Source organism: Calonectris borealis, chromosome 3, assembly GCF_964195595.1.
Source record: "Calonectris borealis chromosome 3, bCalBor7.hap1.2, whole genome shotgun sequence".
NCBI lineage: Eukaryota > Metazoa > Chordata > Aves > Procellariiformes > Procellariidae > Calonectris > Calonectris borealis.
In genome coordinates, this window is record NC_134314.1 from 36,047,551 (window position 1) to 36,065,043 (window position 17,493).

At 38.3% G+C, this 17,493-nt stretch overlaps 1 protein-coding gene across 1 annotated transcript in view; it reads right to left on the minus strand.

Annotated features, from left to right (window-relative positions):
* The window catches only part of COL12A1 (collagen type XII alpha 1 chain), a 99,514-nt gene that overhangs the window by 58,310 nt on the left and 23,711 nt on the right, over positions 1–17,493 (minus strand). The window contains exons 13-20 of the mRNA XM_075145329.1: positions 9,826–10,095; positions 7,691–7,957; positions 5,231–5,423; positions 4,387–4,508; positions 1,576–1,725; positions 1,371–1,490; positions 670–834; positions 328–474 (exon numbers count right to left, since the gene is read on the minus strand). Coding sequence (XP_075001430.1) covers positions 328–474; positions 670–834; positions 1,371–1,490; positions 1,576–1,725; positions 4,387–4,508; positions 5,231–5,423; positions 7,691–7,957; positions 9,826–10,095 — 1,434 coding nt within the window. The remainder of the gene's footprint in view (positions 1–327; positions 475–669; positions 835–1,370; positions 1,491–1,575; positions 1,726–4,386; positions 4,509–5,230; positions 5,424–7,690; positions 7,958–9,825; positions 10,096–17,493) is intronic.

Sequence of the window (17,493 nt, forward strand, 5' to 3'; positions counted from 1 at the left end):
AATTTTCTTTATTGGATGAGTATCATCAAAGAATCTGCCACAATGAGCAAAAAGGTGACACACCGAGCAACATACTTCCTGATTCTGGAAGAAAAGAAGGCACGTCCACGCCGTGTCATGCTGTGTTAGGTATAACACAGTCATTGTTGAAAGGAAAGGAAGAACCCCTACAGAACCCCAGGTGGTCTGCACAACTTCCTCACACCAGCAGCTGAAAAAACAGCCCAGGGCTACACAGTGTTCCCAGTAAGTAATAAAAAGGAATTAGCAGTGCAAGCACGTAAATGGAAAAAGGATGAATTAGATTGAAAAGAAAAGGTGATGTACCTGGACCTTTCACGCTGTTACACAGATTCGTGGTTACATCATCAACAATGCTAGCCAGGAAGGAGAAATCTGCAACATTGTAAGCATGGATGTCATCTGGATCGGTTGCAATCTGCTTCAATTCATTTTCATCTGCATTTTTAATACCTTACAGAGAAGACATGAAGGCAAAACTTGTTAGAAATGACAGCCATGAAACACAATGTCATGAACTTAAGTCCAAAGTCCAAACACATTCTTTGAGTACCCTTTTAGGTACTTATGTATGTTGCCACTTCCCTGTGCATTTAGCAGATGGGCAGGAGGGGGTTGGCGCAGGCCACCTTTTCATAGAATACTTACCAATTGCATAAAGTTCCACTCCCTCATCTCTGAGTCTTCTTGAAGGGGTGACTACATCATCTTGTGATTTGCCATCAGTGATGAGAACACCAATTTTGCGAGCTCTGGGCCTTAAGCCTGCATCTTGTTTGAAGTTGTTTTTTAAGATGAAATCCAAGGCCATTCCTAGCATGATACAAAGAAGGTAACCATCATTATAAACTATTTCCACATAGTAGTCATGGCAAAGGAGAGTATTTCATTCTAGTGATTTCCTCTGACAACATCATTCCACAATTTACTTCCTTCTAGAAGCACTCAGAATCTAGCTGCAGCCCATTGTCTAGACTTAGCAACTGATACTATTTCAGCCCTTTCAAAGTCTCTAATCTTTTCTCTTTTACATCACCCTCCTATCTGATCTCCTCTAGCCCCCCACCTGGGTCTTCATCCCAACCCTGACATGGAACTGCCTTTTCTTCTTCTCATATGCTCAACAGCAACCCAAGTTTTCATCACCTAAGCTCTCCTCCATCACTTTTCTCCAGATTTCCACTGAGTTTATATGTCTACATGCTATACCTGTTCTCTTTCAAACATACTGAATTGAACTGTAAGGCCCTTTCATCATGGACAAATTTGAGGTCACTGAACAATACTAGGGTCAGCTACTAGAATTATTTTTATTGGAACTTAAGGAAAATCCTGGCAGTGTGACATACCTGTTAGAGTATTGCCTCCTTTATATGGTAAGTTGGCTACAGCCTCTAACAAAGCCTGTTTGGTTCGGTAAGCATTGAGATTCCATTCTGTCCTGGGATCTCCACTATACTGTGCAAGACCTGGAAAAAAAGCCATCATTACTCAGTTATTATGTGGCTGTGTAGCAGTCACGCCTCATTTTCCCTCCAACATATGAGGACTTACCAATCTGTACTTTGTCAGGACCAATATCAAAAACTTCAACAATACGGGCAATGAAGTTCCTGATAGTTTTAAAATTTGGACGCCCGATACTCCATGAGCCGTCCACCAGCAGCACGATATCAGCTTCTGCTCTGGTTCTACATTCTAAACCTGTCGTGTCAACCAGAAAAATATAACCTTAGCATGATAGCTTTCAACCAGAAAAATATAGCCTTAGCATGATAGCTTTCTTTCCCCATCCTTTTATATGACACATGTCATTAGTTAGCTTCCAAAATAGCTCTAGTTTTATTCACTGGCACTCTGTCAAGTATGACCTATTTGTGAACGTTATTCACACTAGTCACTGGTTCCATGGCAAAAGCTGTATAAATTTCTTCATGTATGTTTCCTTTTATAAATAAGCCCTCACAAATGTCAAGGCCAGTGCTCTTCTCTATTGTCATCTCATTATCTGTTTTGGTCTTTAAAGATGGTGGATAACTTGATTTCAGAGGTTTTGTAAAAGATCACTAAGCTAACCACTGACATGGCAGTGAGCATTATCAGAATATCCAAATTTACAGTATTTTAGTCTGTCATGGTTGGCTAAACTACTGTCTAATTTTCAACTATGTAGTAGTGGAATTAATACCATATATTACAACCCCTTTCAAATAAATAGCATTTCTGAATTTTTAGGGGAAAAAGACATAGTAATACAGGTAGTATAGAAGTTTGCACGTCCAGGAAAGAAAGAATACAATTTAAAGAAGATACACAAACATAAACACAGGTCAACAGATAGAGAAGGAACAAGAACAAACATTTATATAAAGCTGCAATGTTCTTAAAAGGTAGGAAGTTATTTCAGATATCTTCAGTTTACAAATTACAGAATAAAATATGCATCATATTGTTTTCATCACAAGGAAAATCACAAAATATTTATACAAAACAGACAGACACAATGATTTTATCCGCAGCCATTTGAAAAAAAAAAAAAAATCCTTGCTCTCTCTCTTTTCCTGTAGATTGTGTTACCAGCTGCAAATTTTCTGGCTTCCTGCCATCAGAGCTTCTGGTCTTTATATGGAAGAAATCCCATTGAGAAAAATCAGCCACACTCATCACAGTTGAAAGATATTGTGATTTCATATATGTTCCACATAATTGATCCAACACTGTAGACTCATGAATATAACTATTCCATGTACCTGGGGGTTAAAAGCATGATCCTCTTCTGCATAGAAAATATAGATCTAATCTTTAGTCAGGACAATAAAATCAGTTGGGAGTAGGGTTTAAGTAAAACCATGTTAGTTCAAAAAATTGCATGCATCACTTTAATATGGAAGTTAAAGTTAGCTTCATGTACAACATAAAAGTTAAAACTATTTTGACTTTTATTTTTCTTCCAACTACCATTGTTCCAACATGGAAAATTCTAGCAAAGGCACCAGACCTAGGGTGATTTTTTTTCCCCTATTAATAAATAATGTACTATTACATTTACAGTCCCAGATATATTTTTTTTTCACATTAACCATGACTCAAATCCATGCATTAGTAAAACTAATTAGCTTAAAGAATATAACACTGAAGACAGAAATGACAGCTGCTGTAATAAAAAATAACAAACCACTCTCGGTGCAATTATTTTTCTGCCAGACTTATTACAGCTTTACTCTAATGTGACTGATGGCCTGTTATGTAGTTTTTCTGAGTTTTACCCTCTTGTATTAGACAGAGTGGGACGGCTATTAATTAAGAAGTTTCTAAAAAGTTATCAAAAAAGTTACACAAAGTGAATATTTTTTACACAGCCCAGTGTGGAAACAAGGCATCAAAGAGGTTAAGTGAAAAGAATATAGAGTCAACTGTCAGAAATATTATTTAACTCTGAAAAGCCTTTGCAGTTAGATTCTTTCTCCTCACCAAATTCTCTCTGATGGTTATGCAAGCCTTGAAATGGCAGAGGAGAAAAGTCTTTACTTCTACATATATACTTGGCTATTAAGAAGCAAAGACCTACTTCTTTATGCTTTCCATGAAAGGAAGACTGAACTCTGAACTCTCTTCATCCGATATTAATTGAGAGTATGGTGGACACAACTCTTAGCACGCAGAGGCCCATTAACCACACCAAGGGAGCTGCTATCATAACATTCATAGAAACTTTGACTGCAAGGTTTAGCTACACAGGGAGAAACTCCCAAACAGACACTAGAGAGCTCTCAGCAGTTGCATTTCTGAACTAAGTCTCCTCCTTCTATACTAAAAAAAAAAGCCAAACAGACTAAATAATGGTTATGTTGCATATAAACTCAAATAATACACAATAAACTGGGACATTCCCAACTATCAGATCTTTGTTCATTATACCATCTTAGTCTTAAAAGGAAAAGTCACCATAGAATGACAAGCAAAGGGCTAAAGATCTGCTTAAAATTCTTTGTTCTACTCCTGTGAACACCCCTGTAGATGAGCCATGATCTCTGTTCAAGAATTTGACCTTATGCAATTTAACACAGATGTGGATGGCTTGAAAATGCAATGCAGATGGCTTTCAGTAATCAGTAAAACATGGTTTGCCTGAGTTATCATCTTTGTAAGATCATCGAAAGGGTGCAGAGGACTAGAATCGTGAACTGGGGCATACTTAGTGGTCATTTCAGACCAGAGGTTATGCCATCAGGGTAAGGAGTATACTGAATCCTGTAAATAAATATTTATGTGCATTAGAAAAACGATAAGGAAACGCTGGTAAACTTTTGGTCTTTTTTTATCCAAAAGCCAAGGCTGCCTTTTCTTCAATTCATTCATGTTTACCTCTAGATAAAAATGGCTCCGAAGTAGTATCTGAAAGGGTGGTCATTTCTTGTCCAACTAGTGGGTTGCTCTCTCCTCCTTCAAACATTCCAAAAACATTTACCTTATAGGTAGTTCCTGCCCTGCAATAATTAAACAAATGTACTGTAACTGAAGTCACTTGGCTAGCTAAATGCTGACACTTCACTTATGAAATCCTCACAGAAAAAAATCCCCCATGGAAAAGAAGGTGCTAAAACGTGAAGCCCAAAGACTAGCTCTTCCACAAGACAGTGAAGTTTTGACAATTTAAAAGCTGATTCTCGATTTATATACTTAAATTTATAGCCTTCTTCATTCAAGTAATTTAAGATTAATAAAGACTAATAAAATAATTAATTAATGATCCTATTTTTAATATATTTATTTGCAAAACAGATTTTGACATGGTCCGAAGCCTACTTTATAAATCCAGGCCTCTGAGAAAATAAATCAAGAACTAAACTGGTTTTTTTTTTTTTAACATGAGGTAAGGAACTTTTGAGAGGAAACTTTAGAAATCCCAGCTTTCTCCAGTGTCCCATTAGCTTTCTCATATGCGAAATGCGGAACACAGCCTCTGCCCACATCTTCGCCTCCTTCAGTTCCTGTGAGAACACCACAAGTGATGTGAATAATCTCAGAAAGAGCCCTGCCAGATGCCTTTCAGAGACTGCATAACAAGATCCTCGTAGCTTATTGACAAAATTACTTTCTCACTTACAGTAGATTTTGCCAGGCATTTCAATCCCAGATCATGATTAAACAAAACCCTAATCTAAAGTTATTTTAAAAAAAAGAAAAAGACATGAATTATTATCCATACCTAAGCTCCTCCAATACCACTGTGCTGTCATATGGCCCCACTATTAATTCTCCAAGACTCCCGTCATCTTCAGTAGGGTGGAAAGTTACTTTGTACCCCTTCACTCGCCCTGGGGCTGGCTCCCAGGTTACTCGGAAACTGGACATAGTTGAATCAGAAGTTCTCAGATTTCGAGGTGGCTTAAAGGGAGAGGCTGCAAGGATGGAAAAAAAGGATTTAAATCAGGTCTGGTTATGGAAAAAAAATCAACAAGTATGCTTTTATGTAAAAATCTATATGCAAATCCAGTATTAGTGACAGCCCTAAACTCTTTGTGCCTTTCCTTTGACATAAAGACAAGTATCAAGAGGTGAAAGGTGAGATTCACTTCACCTAATTTTAGCTACCTAACCAATAGGTATTGGTGGGCTAAGTTTGTTATGAAGGCTCTCTCTACAGTCAACGGACTGAGGGATAGACAGCAATTCATCTCACCTGTCTTAAACATCCATCTGATCTTACAATAAATGTTGACAATAGGTGGACTAACCACCATCAGTCTTTCTCTTTATTAATTATAGACCAGCCCTCCCTCCTTTACATGGCAACAAGTAGGTGAGCCATATAGACCAAAAGAGAGAAATGGAAGCAGCTTCCTCTCAAAACAACACTGAAAAAAAGATAATTTACTGCAGGCAAAAGTCACACCCAGCCAGTACTCAGTCACCAATATCACTTCTCAAGCTGCTTCCTCAGAGCTCTGGGTCTCACAGGTCAGAGCACGGAGAGGGTGGAAGCAAGGACCCTTTTGTAGAAAAGGTCCTGCCAACAGTCCTCTCCCTTCACACGCTCAGGGCCTGGCAGCTCAAGCAACTTCACCAACCACAGGTGTGGCAGCATGTCAAAAAATAATTCTTCAGAGGAGTGCCAGCCAAACAGCTTGCGGTTTTTAGGTCAAGACCGATTTCCTCTGAAGGCTAATGGTTACCCAGTGCAGGTCAGTCCTCACAGACAGAGAGAGTGGTTAACAAGCCTGCTGCTAGCTTCTGCATCGCTTTTGCCTTTGTGTAAATCTAAAGTGCAGTCATAGAAAATACTGCAGCAGCGTAATCTCAAAGTTGCAAAAATGGGAATTAAAGTAAACAGAAAGTCACCACTACAGCTTTGGAGTGAAAAGGTGGAGGGAAAATAAAAAGAGTTTGTCTTATCCCTGTGCCTATGCAATTTTCTAACTGTGGCTGAAAGATCATAAATTACCTCAGATTGTGAATTCTGCTGAGAAACAGTACGTACACTCTGACTCACAAGGCAAAATACAGCGTCTCTGTCTCATCTCCCATGATACTCCTCCCTGAATTATCATGACAGCTTCAACTAACAAGATCACTCAGGCTCCACTTGGTTCCAAAGAGTGATTACCACCACAATTATTTACACTGAAAGCACAGAGGCGTATCTGCATCAAGATGAACAGGTCAAAAATCAAAAGCAGCTGGATGATCTGAGATTTATCTCAGTATAATTTTCAGGATTGAAAAACTAGGTGTTGGTCAAGAGCTGATCAAGTTTTCATGACTCCTCTACATCAACCACATTTTAATTTAAAAAGTAACTGAGGTGCCAATATATCCACTGTTAGGAGACTTGTTTCTTACTTCCTGTCATCATTCAATATGACATATGTTCAGAGAACAGAGAATGGCACTAGTCCCACATGGGCAGAAACATCTTGAAAAAAATTCTCTTTTGATAATGGATCTGTATCTATGGAAGCAGAAAACTGACTCTAAATCTGTTTGATTTGATCTGGATAGCAAGAGAACATTTCCTTACAAAATGAAAGACCAGCATCAGATACATACTAAAAGCAGAGTAGAAAATGAGTTTTGCTTTTACCACAAAAGTCCCCTCACCAGGACTTTTAGAGTTTCAGTTTCTGAGAGAGAAGACAGCTTGTCCAAAAGACCATGGTCTCTGGGGTCAGGCTTCCACTGGTGACTCTTCAAAATCATCTACTCCCCTTTTTTATTACCTCAGGTTTTCCCCAGAGAATATGGTGATCAAAGAAGACAAATCTAAGTAACAGGATGCTGGGTAGCTATTTAATCAATACCCAGGACCAAAAGGCAAATTATGAAACAACTGTTAACACTTGATTAGGTAGGCTGTTGATATACTGTCTTCCTCACACAACATTGTTTTACTTCTGATGACAGTGTTTCAAAACAAGTCCAGTATTTTCAACCAGATTTTACACCATATTTACACCGTCAATATCAACAGCAAAAAGCTGTGCTCAGGCCATGCCATAGTGAACTTTCCAACAAATCAAACTCTCTTCTCAACCTCTAATATTTTCTTCAATTTGCCTGTTAATTCATGATCTTGCCAGACTCCACCATACTTTTCTATGTATCGTGATTATTAATCTTAAGCACAAAACTGTAATTATCAAATCCTGTACAAGCTTGTGATACATACCGGTTGTTCCTTCTGCTTTTCTTGATTTTCCTTGTCCAAAATCATAAATTGGAACAACACTGAGATCATATGTAGTTCGTGGCTTAAGTCGCTTTAACACTATGCTTGTAGCAGGAGCATTTACTCTTCCAAACATCTGTCTTCCTCCACTGCGTGGTCGGTAGTACACACGATAAGACAAGACTTTCCCAGGTGAAGGCTGCCATGTAACTCTCATTGTATTTTCTGTCTCGTTGTCTACTGTCACAGTCCTGGCATTTGGTGACACTTTTCAGTGTAAAAATACGGATAAATGTTTACTTTGTCACATAAAGATATGTTCAAATGCATGCCTACAACATTCATTCTGCTGTATTAAAAAAAAAATTGCCCTCTTTAAAATTACAGTATTTGATTGTGAGGAAGACACAGGGGAATCTCACAGACCATTGTTAAATTATTTTTTAATTGTAATGGATTAAACAAACATAAGTGTGCTTTCCACTACAGAGAAAAAAAGAGGGAAGTATAAATTACACAGCATAATTGGGAGTTTTATTTAGTCACACTTTTCAGTAATCTGTTAAGTAATGGATTCAGCACTCTCAAATGAAAGTGATAAATTATAAAGTCATTGCTTTTTTATGAACACAATGTCCTATAGAGTTAAGATTTTCTAAGTTTCGAGTTTACAGATCTGATAAGGTACTAGTATATACCTAAACTGCTGGGTGTTGGTCTCCATACGAACTATCCTGCAAATAGTGGTGAGTGACTTTCCAAATGCTTGGAAAATCACTCACCACTATTTGCAGGATAGTATATGTGCCGAAATAAGCACATAGACTAATAAAGCATTTTCTCTACAAATTGCAGCACTCGGCTTCTAAGAGATATTTTCCAGACTGTACAAATGTTACAAATGATCTGAAGTAAACTGAAAGGTATGTAATGCTGGCTGTCAGCCGGAATAAGCCATCTAGGTTTTGGCAAAAGAGAACCTTCTTGCCATGCCAGTATTTCATCACACGGCACGGTAGGCTTTGCAGGCTACAGTATCCTCTCCCAGTCCTAGGAACTGAGAATTTCTAATTGTGTTTGCAACAGAAAGATGCAATCTTAGTTAGTCTTAGGTCTGGGTCTATTGATAGGCCTCACAGCAAGTTCCCTCAGACAGCACATTGAGGGAAGCAACAAATGATATGGCTAAGCTTCCTACTTAACCTGGAAAAGGCTGGACAGCTAATGCTGCTGTTCTTGAAGACAGATATGTGGGACAGCAGTCTGCTTTGACCCTGGGGAGTCAGCTCTTACCAACGGCAGCAATTACTACTCTTGCAAGACCTTAAGAGCAACTACACTGGGTCAAGGTTAATGTAGTTCAGCAGCCTGTCTCCAACAGTAGTCAAAACAGATGCTTAGGGAAGAGTACAAGAACGTGTAAACACACATGATGCTTGCCCAGAGCACTCCCTCTGGCTTCGTCTTCACATGGCCCCTTTAGGCAAACAAGAGAAACATCAAGGCTGATCCAGTGCATCCCTTCATTCATTCTGTCTCCACTACTTGCCAGTTCTTGCTATACAGCAACAAGCTATCCCTGGCCTTTCAGTGTTTTCTACTTTGCCTACATTGCAGGAAAGACTTGAGCCTGCTTTGACTAATAGTACATAATGTTTATCAAAAAAGAAGAAAGAAGAGCCTCAGGAAAGGTAAATAACAAACATCAAAATCACCCACTGAGCCTCAGTTTGAGGACTGTGAAGACTGGAAAGGGCAATAGCTTGGAAAGGAAATTCATTGATTCTGTGGGAATTTACGCCACCTTTCCTCCTTACTCTTTCCATAATATTTCTTCCCCCTGATTTCCAGCAGTCACACCAAACCTATGAAAAGCTCGCTTCAGAGTAATTTGCAGACAAAATCACATCTTTGTAATTTTGTAGTTACTTCCACATCTGGAAGTAATTCTTGCTGAATCCAAACCTACATGACATAGAAGAGATTTTCCTTTTTTTTAATGGTCAAAGAAAAAGCCAAAATTGACTGATCTGAGGTGGCATTTTGGTTTGGGGTTACTTTTCAGAAAAAAAAAAAGGTGAAGAAAAATAAGGTCCATTTTCTTGAAAATGGTGGTAATGTTGTACTACACTCACCGTCAGTAAAAGCCTCTCCTTCTACTGGGTCTCCTTCTCCACTGCTGTAACTTGCATATACTGAAATCCTGTATTTAGTCTCTGGCTCCAAGCCTTCTAGCACAGCATCCACTGTATTTCCAGGGACTCTCTTCTCTCCCATCGTATCATCGTAAAGTGATTTCCATACTATCCTATAATCATTAACTGCTCCTGGAGCTGGTGTCCATGATAACCCAACTGTAGTGTCAGTTATGTCTGTGGTAACCAAATTACGTGGTGAACCACGTTCTGCAAGAAAGAAAACAGCAAATTGTCTCTAAAATACAAATAGTGAAAGTTAGCAAAGTACAAATGGAAAAGTAAAATGATCATAAGAGCAAAATCAAACTGTTCCCATCAATATTAGTTTCAATAACAAACACTTGTAGTTCCAAGAGAAAATTGATGGATTTTTCAACGAAATGCTTGAAGCTAACTTTAGACTATGAATGATCCTATCCCTTATCATGCAAGATACTCAGCAGTTATGTTTTAGAATATGCAAAATAAAAATGGCATTAATCAAGGACTTGGAATGAAGCCCGTGGTTAAATGTGCTGCAGCTCAAGTAAATAATTTTATTTCATTCATTCATCTTCATCCTCATGTGTGTAACTTTTTCTGGGGGGTAAATAAAGGAGACTTTTACCTGAGTGAAACAGTCCTTTCTCTGAGAACCTATCTTCTTATTTAATAGTACTATTCTTATCTTCCAGACTACCGCTTACCAGATCTATTAGCTATTTCATTTTATGTTTACAACTAATTTGCAGTGTGTTTACTTCATGCCGCAGTTACAGTAGAAAACAGTCTCCATCTTTCCACTCATAAGACTTGTACCTCTTTCCTCTCTGCAGTTTGTTCCAGCCAGCTTGGAACGAAGGAAACAGCTCGTTAGTCTGTGCAATCCAGTTGTCAGCTGGATGTGTGAATCTCACCTAACACACTAGAGTAATTCCACTGCTTAAAAATGGAGTTCATTGGTCTAAAGTAGTGCAATGAAAGAAGCGCCTCTGTTTAATGTTTAACATACATTTATAACATATGTTCAATTTTCCTATTGCAGTGGCTGGCTTTTGATGGCAGGAAAGGAGCGCTGACTGGTAGGTTTAATGCAATGGCCTCACTGTAGCGAAATCTGGAAAAGGGATCTACAAAACCAGATCCACATACACACAGAAGAGCTCGGTTCTTTGGTGTGTATTCTCTGTGGCCCACAGGACATTTCTGAGAGACTGCTTAGCAAAAGGACTTAACGCTTAAGGTGGTCTCATGGCATCACAGTTTTACCTGCACTGATAAAAATATATCCCTACATTATACCACAGCAACCAATAGGACCAGAGTCAAAATTCTTTGAACACAGAGAAATTCAGTACCTATCCAATTTCAACTGCTTAGGCTCATTGCAAGAACAGACATCGCTGTTTTCAGAAGCCTGAAGCAGTTTCAGTCCAAGACTGAGCAGCAAGTTGCTCAAAGTCATATGCTGTGTTTTCACTTTTCATATTCATTTGTCTTTCACTTCCACCACAAATCTGCAATGTTTCCAAACATAATCCCACAGGAGCAAACAGAACTACCTGTAGAAAGGCTTCATTTTGGAAATATCTCATTGCCAGCACAACTTCATTAAAACTGAGCCAATGAATCCCACTTGGCTTAATGATGAACGGAAATTAATATCAATCTATCTGAAAACAATGCTTACAGTATAATAAAGATTCATCAGCTACACAGATTACAGAATCAGAGGGTACCACTCCAGTCACAAAGCTGACTCTCAAATATAGCTAGTAGAGTGTGTAATAGAATTCCATTATGTTGTGGGGTTTTTCTGATTTTAATTCACAGTCTTGGGACAGACCATCATGTTCTTCTGGAGACAATTCTTTTTCCATCCTAACTCTGCATCAGTTCTTACAATTTCACTCTTCAAACTAATTTTTAGCCTCAAAATATAAATCACCACAATTTATGGCATCTTCTCTTCAAAAAAAGGTTAAGGTACAGAGGTTTTGGTAAAGTTCACTTGTTTATCATTTCACAGCAATAGCAGTTGCATGTAGTGAAAAAGTTATATTGAAAAGGCCTGTTTCAGCTCATGCTTCATGCAGTATCACTGAATTCAGTGACTGCATTAAATGAAGGCCAGGGCAGAATCTAAACTCCAAAGACCAACTTTCTGGGAAGCCTGAAAAAAAGATTTGCCTTCAAAAGTAAATTACACCAATTTTTCTGTCTGCTCTTAAGCTTCTACTCCCAAATCTTGGCTTTTTCATACAACAAAAAAAAATATTAAGGCAATCCAAATGGAAAAAATATGGAAAACCTAACTTGATAGAATGCACAGATGTCTCACAATAAAAACCTTTCTTTCCATATTTTAATGTAATATAAATATACAAGTCACTTTATTTTGGCTACTTTAAAACACGGCTCTGCCACAACATGATTTCAGTATTAAAGTATCTGCTACCACAGCACAATTTTTTGCAAGTCTACTCTTGGACGCTACAGTTAATGATATATGTTGGAAACACTGCAAAAATAACTGCATATTTAAAACCGTTATTGATTAAGTCATTATTGAGGTCATTAAATAACAGAGGAAAATAATTTGTTTGGAATGGACTGTAATGAACACCAGTTACTGTAATATGTCGGTTCTGAAAGAAATATCCTTTGGAACTAAATGTCTTTTTTATAAGGCAAGGTAAGAGACGGAAAAGGGACTGGGATTCCTACCAAACCACTAGAACTAAATGGAAAATTTTTACTTCAAATAGTTGGAAACTGCTGACAAGACAACTTACCTACTAAAGGAAATTAGACTTTTTATATGTTACACTGCAACCGAGAACATTTCTTTAACATAACACACTAACTTGATTTGCACCTCATGTGTGAGGTGGAAGTTCACTGACAGCTTTTTTTTGCTTCACTGGATCTCCCACAAGTGTTTTTGTATTAGGGGAGCAGCTGTGTTTAAGATGCAGTCCAACTGTAAGTCTTAAATTATTAGGATTCCATCAAGTATTCTCTAAGCTGCTACACTCAGAGTCAGGAAACATATTTATGCTCCACAATAACACTGATATAATGTAGTGACTAGCAAACATACTATTAGACCTATGAGATATTTTTCCCTTGGATTAAAACAAAATACCTAGTTACCTTGCTTATGTTTCACCAAAAAAAAATTATCTACAACTGTAACACCTAAGCAGTCATTCTGTTCTTTGGTCCACGTGTTCAGAAATGTCTGTTGTACACCTGCTTCTTGCCTGCTTGTTTAAACAGGATGGATAAGGAGCGTGGAAACACAATGCACACTGTAAGAAAGAAAAGTGCTGGCTGGCTGGCTTGCAAGTAGTTAACAGTCAAAAGAATCCTGCTTTTTCCTGACTTGAAATGGAAGTTAAAGTATGCTCATCGCTTCATACAACCCCCAAGTCATCAGCAAGTGAGGAAGCAGTTGGTTTTTGAAAATTATCCCCTAACAGGCATTAGGTCCTATGATGCCTATGAGCACCAAACCAGCTGGTGTAAGCCAGATGTCAGCCACAGTGAGTATGTACACAGTAAAACAAAGTGCTTGCATGGACAGGTCAAACTCCTGCCTGGGTGAGCAAGCCAGTCACCACTTTCAGGCTATCAGATTCTCTTCAGCAGTCTTTAGCTCAGAGATGCAGTCTGCCTACAGGCCCTTGTACATCTCTACCATCACTCAGTGCAGACACACTCTCAAAAATTAACTCGGTAACTTTCAGTCAGGTGCTTTTACACTCGGTGCTGGTCTTCTGCAATGTCCAGTTTCCATATTAAGTTTTTCCACTATACTATGCCAGAGACACAATATAATATTAAAGCAGTTTCCCTGTGTCCACTTGGCTTACTTCCCATAGCTCTCCAGCAATCACTGTTGTTATTGAACACAAGACTGTGAATCAGCTAAAATTAAAATGTTGACATTCATAAAAATCAAATGGCCTTATTCAAATGGCCTTTCCCCTCAGAAACATTTACATAACTCCAGCTGATTTCAGTGGGAGTTGTACATGCAGTTTGGGCCCAAAGTTTAAACAATTTTAAAACCAGCTTTCCAAATCAAGTTGCAGCAGTAAATTTCATGCAGAGCAATGTTTCATTTAAGTTAAACATAAGATTGATCTAAGCCAGTATCCTAAAAGGTCAGAATCAACTCAATGAATGAGCCTTCTCTTGCAGAGGCACATACCAAAACTTTATGGCCTGAGTCCTGCCTTGTTTACAATGGGATACATCAGGAGTATCCTCTTAAGTCAGCAGACTAGGTCGCCACAGCCAAGGATCCAAGTGCGCACATCAGATGAGATGGTAGCAGAATCACTTTAAGGTTTTACTCTAATGGTCAAACTCTCCTCAGCACTGGAGGAGGCAGTCACTTTGGTCGGCTGATATCCTTCCCTCCGAGCCACAAAGTAGTTGGTCATTCCTGGAGTACCAACCTTCAGGCACGTAGAGAGGGGCTGTGGACATGGTGCAGGGGAGAGTCAAGGACTTGCTACACAAAGGGAATGCTCCCTTGACCCTGTTAGAGCAGGTTTCTTGCTCTTCTGCTACTGGGAATGCAGAAAGGTGAGAAGATGCAAACCAGGAGAGTTCTGACCCAAAACAGAGGCATTTGGCCAGAGCACTCCTGAGTCCCTGCTCTAGGACAAAGCCAACAGGAATTCATACTCAGTCCCTTTAATATTTTATCTGTCTTTCCAAACAGTTAATCAGTTAACACTACTCTCAACTGCCTAGAAACATCTTTTTATTATTCAACATTCCCCTGTGTTAATTTTTTTTTCTGATATATATTTCATTTCCTATATAAAACTAAGATAATTTTCCACAGATTATCAAAAGTCAATTTCAAATGTCAGACTCAAAAATCTTGGAATGTATAATTTTAAAAATGCATGAAACAGCATTAAATCTCCGAGGACACTGAGTCCTTGTTTCTGTCAGGACCGAAGCAGCACTATGCAGTCTGAACATTACGTAAAGTCCCTGTGATATGCTAAAAACCTCATTGTAAGAAAATGTCACTTGAATTTGTATTATTCTGCCTGTAGGAGGTCATTCATTTCGAAAGCATTCTTATGTTACTATAGAAACAGCAAAAAGAAATCATTTATTTACCAAAGAACTACTATCCATTTTCTGACCAAAAAAAGTCGTCGTCCCCCCAAATCCCCAAACCTAAGCTCTACGAAATGTATACAACAAAAAATAACTTAAAACTAAAAAATTACTCAGTCATGACAACTTTTTTTAATATATCGCTTTAGTACAGTCCAATTCTCACAGCACAAATAGCTACCCATCAAACGGGATGGCAGGATTGGGTCCTCTATCACTGAAACATAAAGATTCTCTTTCTAATGGGGAAGAGACTATGACATAATTGTCTCTCAAATTTATGTCCGAATATAATACACTACACCTCTTGTTGTTTATTCTAAAATGTACAAAGGTAAGAAATAAAATAGGTTGACATCTTTACTAATGTAGACTAGCAGTCTCATTTATTTCAAAAGAACTATGTCCATTTACACCAACAGTGTTTCTAGCCTAGGAACTTCACTGATAAAGTGGAAATATAGTTTGAAATTTCTCAGTGCAAGCAAGATAGGAATCTGACCACTGAATCTTTTTCTGCAAAGAAAATTCGTATTTAAAAGTGTAATGACTCCCCTTCTTAGAGTCAGTAACTGAAATATTCTTAAAGCTATTCTGAAAAATATATAACTGCCAGCAAAAGGACACTCATAAAATATATTTGCAGCTTTCAAACTTTTCAGACATTCATTAGGATTAAACATTTCTGTGTAGATTGCTTAATCTAGTAATGAATTTGTTTTTCTTTAAAACAACTGCAAATTATGAAAGTTAATCTATTTAGCAGCTAATGTACAGTATGTTCTTTTCATCTGACAGCATGCCTTTCGGCAGAAAACCAAATTCTTGCCAGACTTACAACCACCTCTCTTATTAAAAAACAGATTAGAAAAACAGTAGCTCTCGCAAACTGCTCACTGTCTGTTGCATTTACACTCACCGCCCTCACCATGTTTATCATTGTATTTTATTTCTAGTGTACGATGACTTGGGTAAGATCATACGATCCCCCAAAAAACTGAAAGCCAAATGGTTTGTTTGAGGTGTTTGGGGATAGGAGGGAGACTTTTCCCTAAGGCATTCCTGTGGGTGTTTCTTGCTTGTTCTTCAGTCTGTATTATGTATCATCAAATATAACCATCAGGGCTAATTTGTGTAGTTCCCCCAGTTGTCACAAGCCTTGTTCCACCACACAGCAAATGGCAGCCTACACCGATTTAATTTACTTTAGCAGTTTCAGCGACTTTGTGTGAGCTGAGGGGAATCACAGCCAACAAAATGTCTCTGAGGAAAATTTTTCCATGGCACCTTTATAGAAGGGCTCCAACCAAAGCTGCCTAGTGATGGATCACCATGCACTTTTGAAAGTGAGAGGATAAAAGTGGAGAGTTTTCTACAGCACATATTTTGCATGTGCAGTTATGTTTAATGCAGTATGAAATATAAAGCTCCAGAACTTTCACCTCTGGATGGTACTTCATAACTGCAGACAAAATCAGTCAGTGACTAAAAGAGGCTGTATAAAATATCAGAGCACTTAAATTTCCTAAAATCTGGATTACTGAAGAAGGAAAGCACACTCCTTCAACAAAGGGGCAAAAACATTGTTTCCCTTTTCCTGCTCCACAAACACAAAAAAGAAATAAACCTGTTCTCTCTGAATAACAGTTACCTGTATGGTATGGAACAGCACCCTCAGAAATGACTTACTTTCTGATTACTCATTTGCTAAACTCTTTATACCGTGTTCTCTGTGAACAGTTCATAAAATTCTGATCCTCTGGCATGTGTTCATCTTTGGGCTGGACCAGATAGCTATGCAAACAGTTTATAGAAGAGATTATCTACAGTTAGTTGTGGGAATATTTGCCCTCTCTCTTTTATGCAGAGAAACAATAAGGGCAAGCATATACTTAGCAAAAAGAAAAAAAAAAGGGGAAGCAGAGATCACCCAGCTGGTAAATGATATCAGGTACACAGAATGATTGTTGTGTTTGTGTGGATTGATTTTCCAAGTATTCTGAAACAAACAAGCCACTTCAAAACACTGAAAAACTGCCGTGCAGAGCAAAGCAGAGGAAGAGGAGGAACTTCCAAGAGCAATTTGTAACTGCTCCAAAATACTTTGCAGATAACATACATAACTGAAGGACCTTCAATGAATACCTGGGCAGACATGTTCTTGCAAATCATGTTAGAGCAGTCTAAAAAATTACCAGTTTTCTCTCTCTGCTGAAGGCTACCCTTGCAACCGAGATACAGTAAATGCCCATGTGAGTTCTCCTACTACATGCAGAGTAAAATAAATCATGACTGAAGGCAGTAGGAATGTTTGTCTACACCCTTAGTCACAGGGGACCATTTAGTGACTCAGTAAAATTCCATAAACATCTGAGAGCTTGGATTTTTCATTTCCTGCCACTTGACTATACAATAGCTGGAGAAGCTACTGTATCCAGCTCCTCTTTTCTCACTTTCCTATTAGTGCTGAAATGT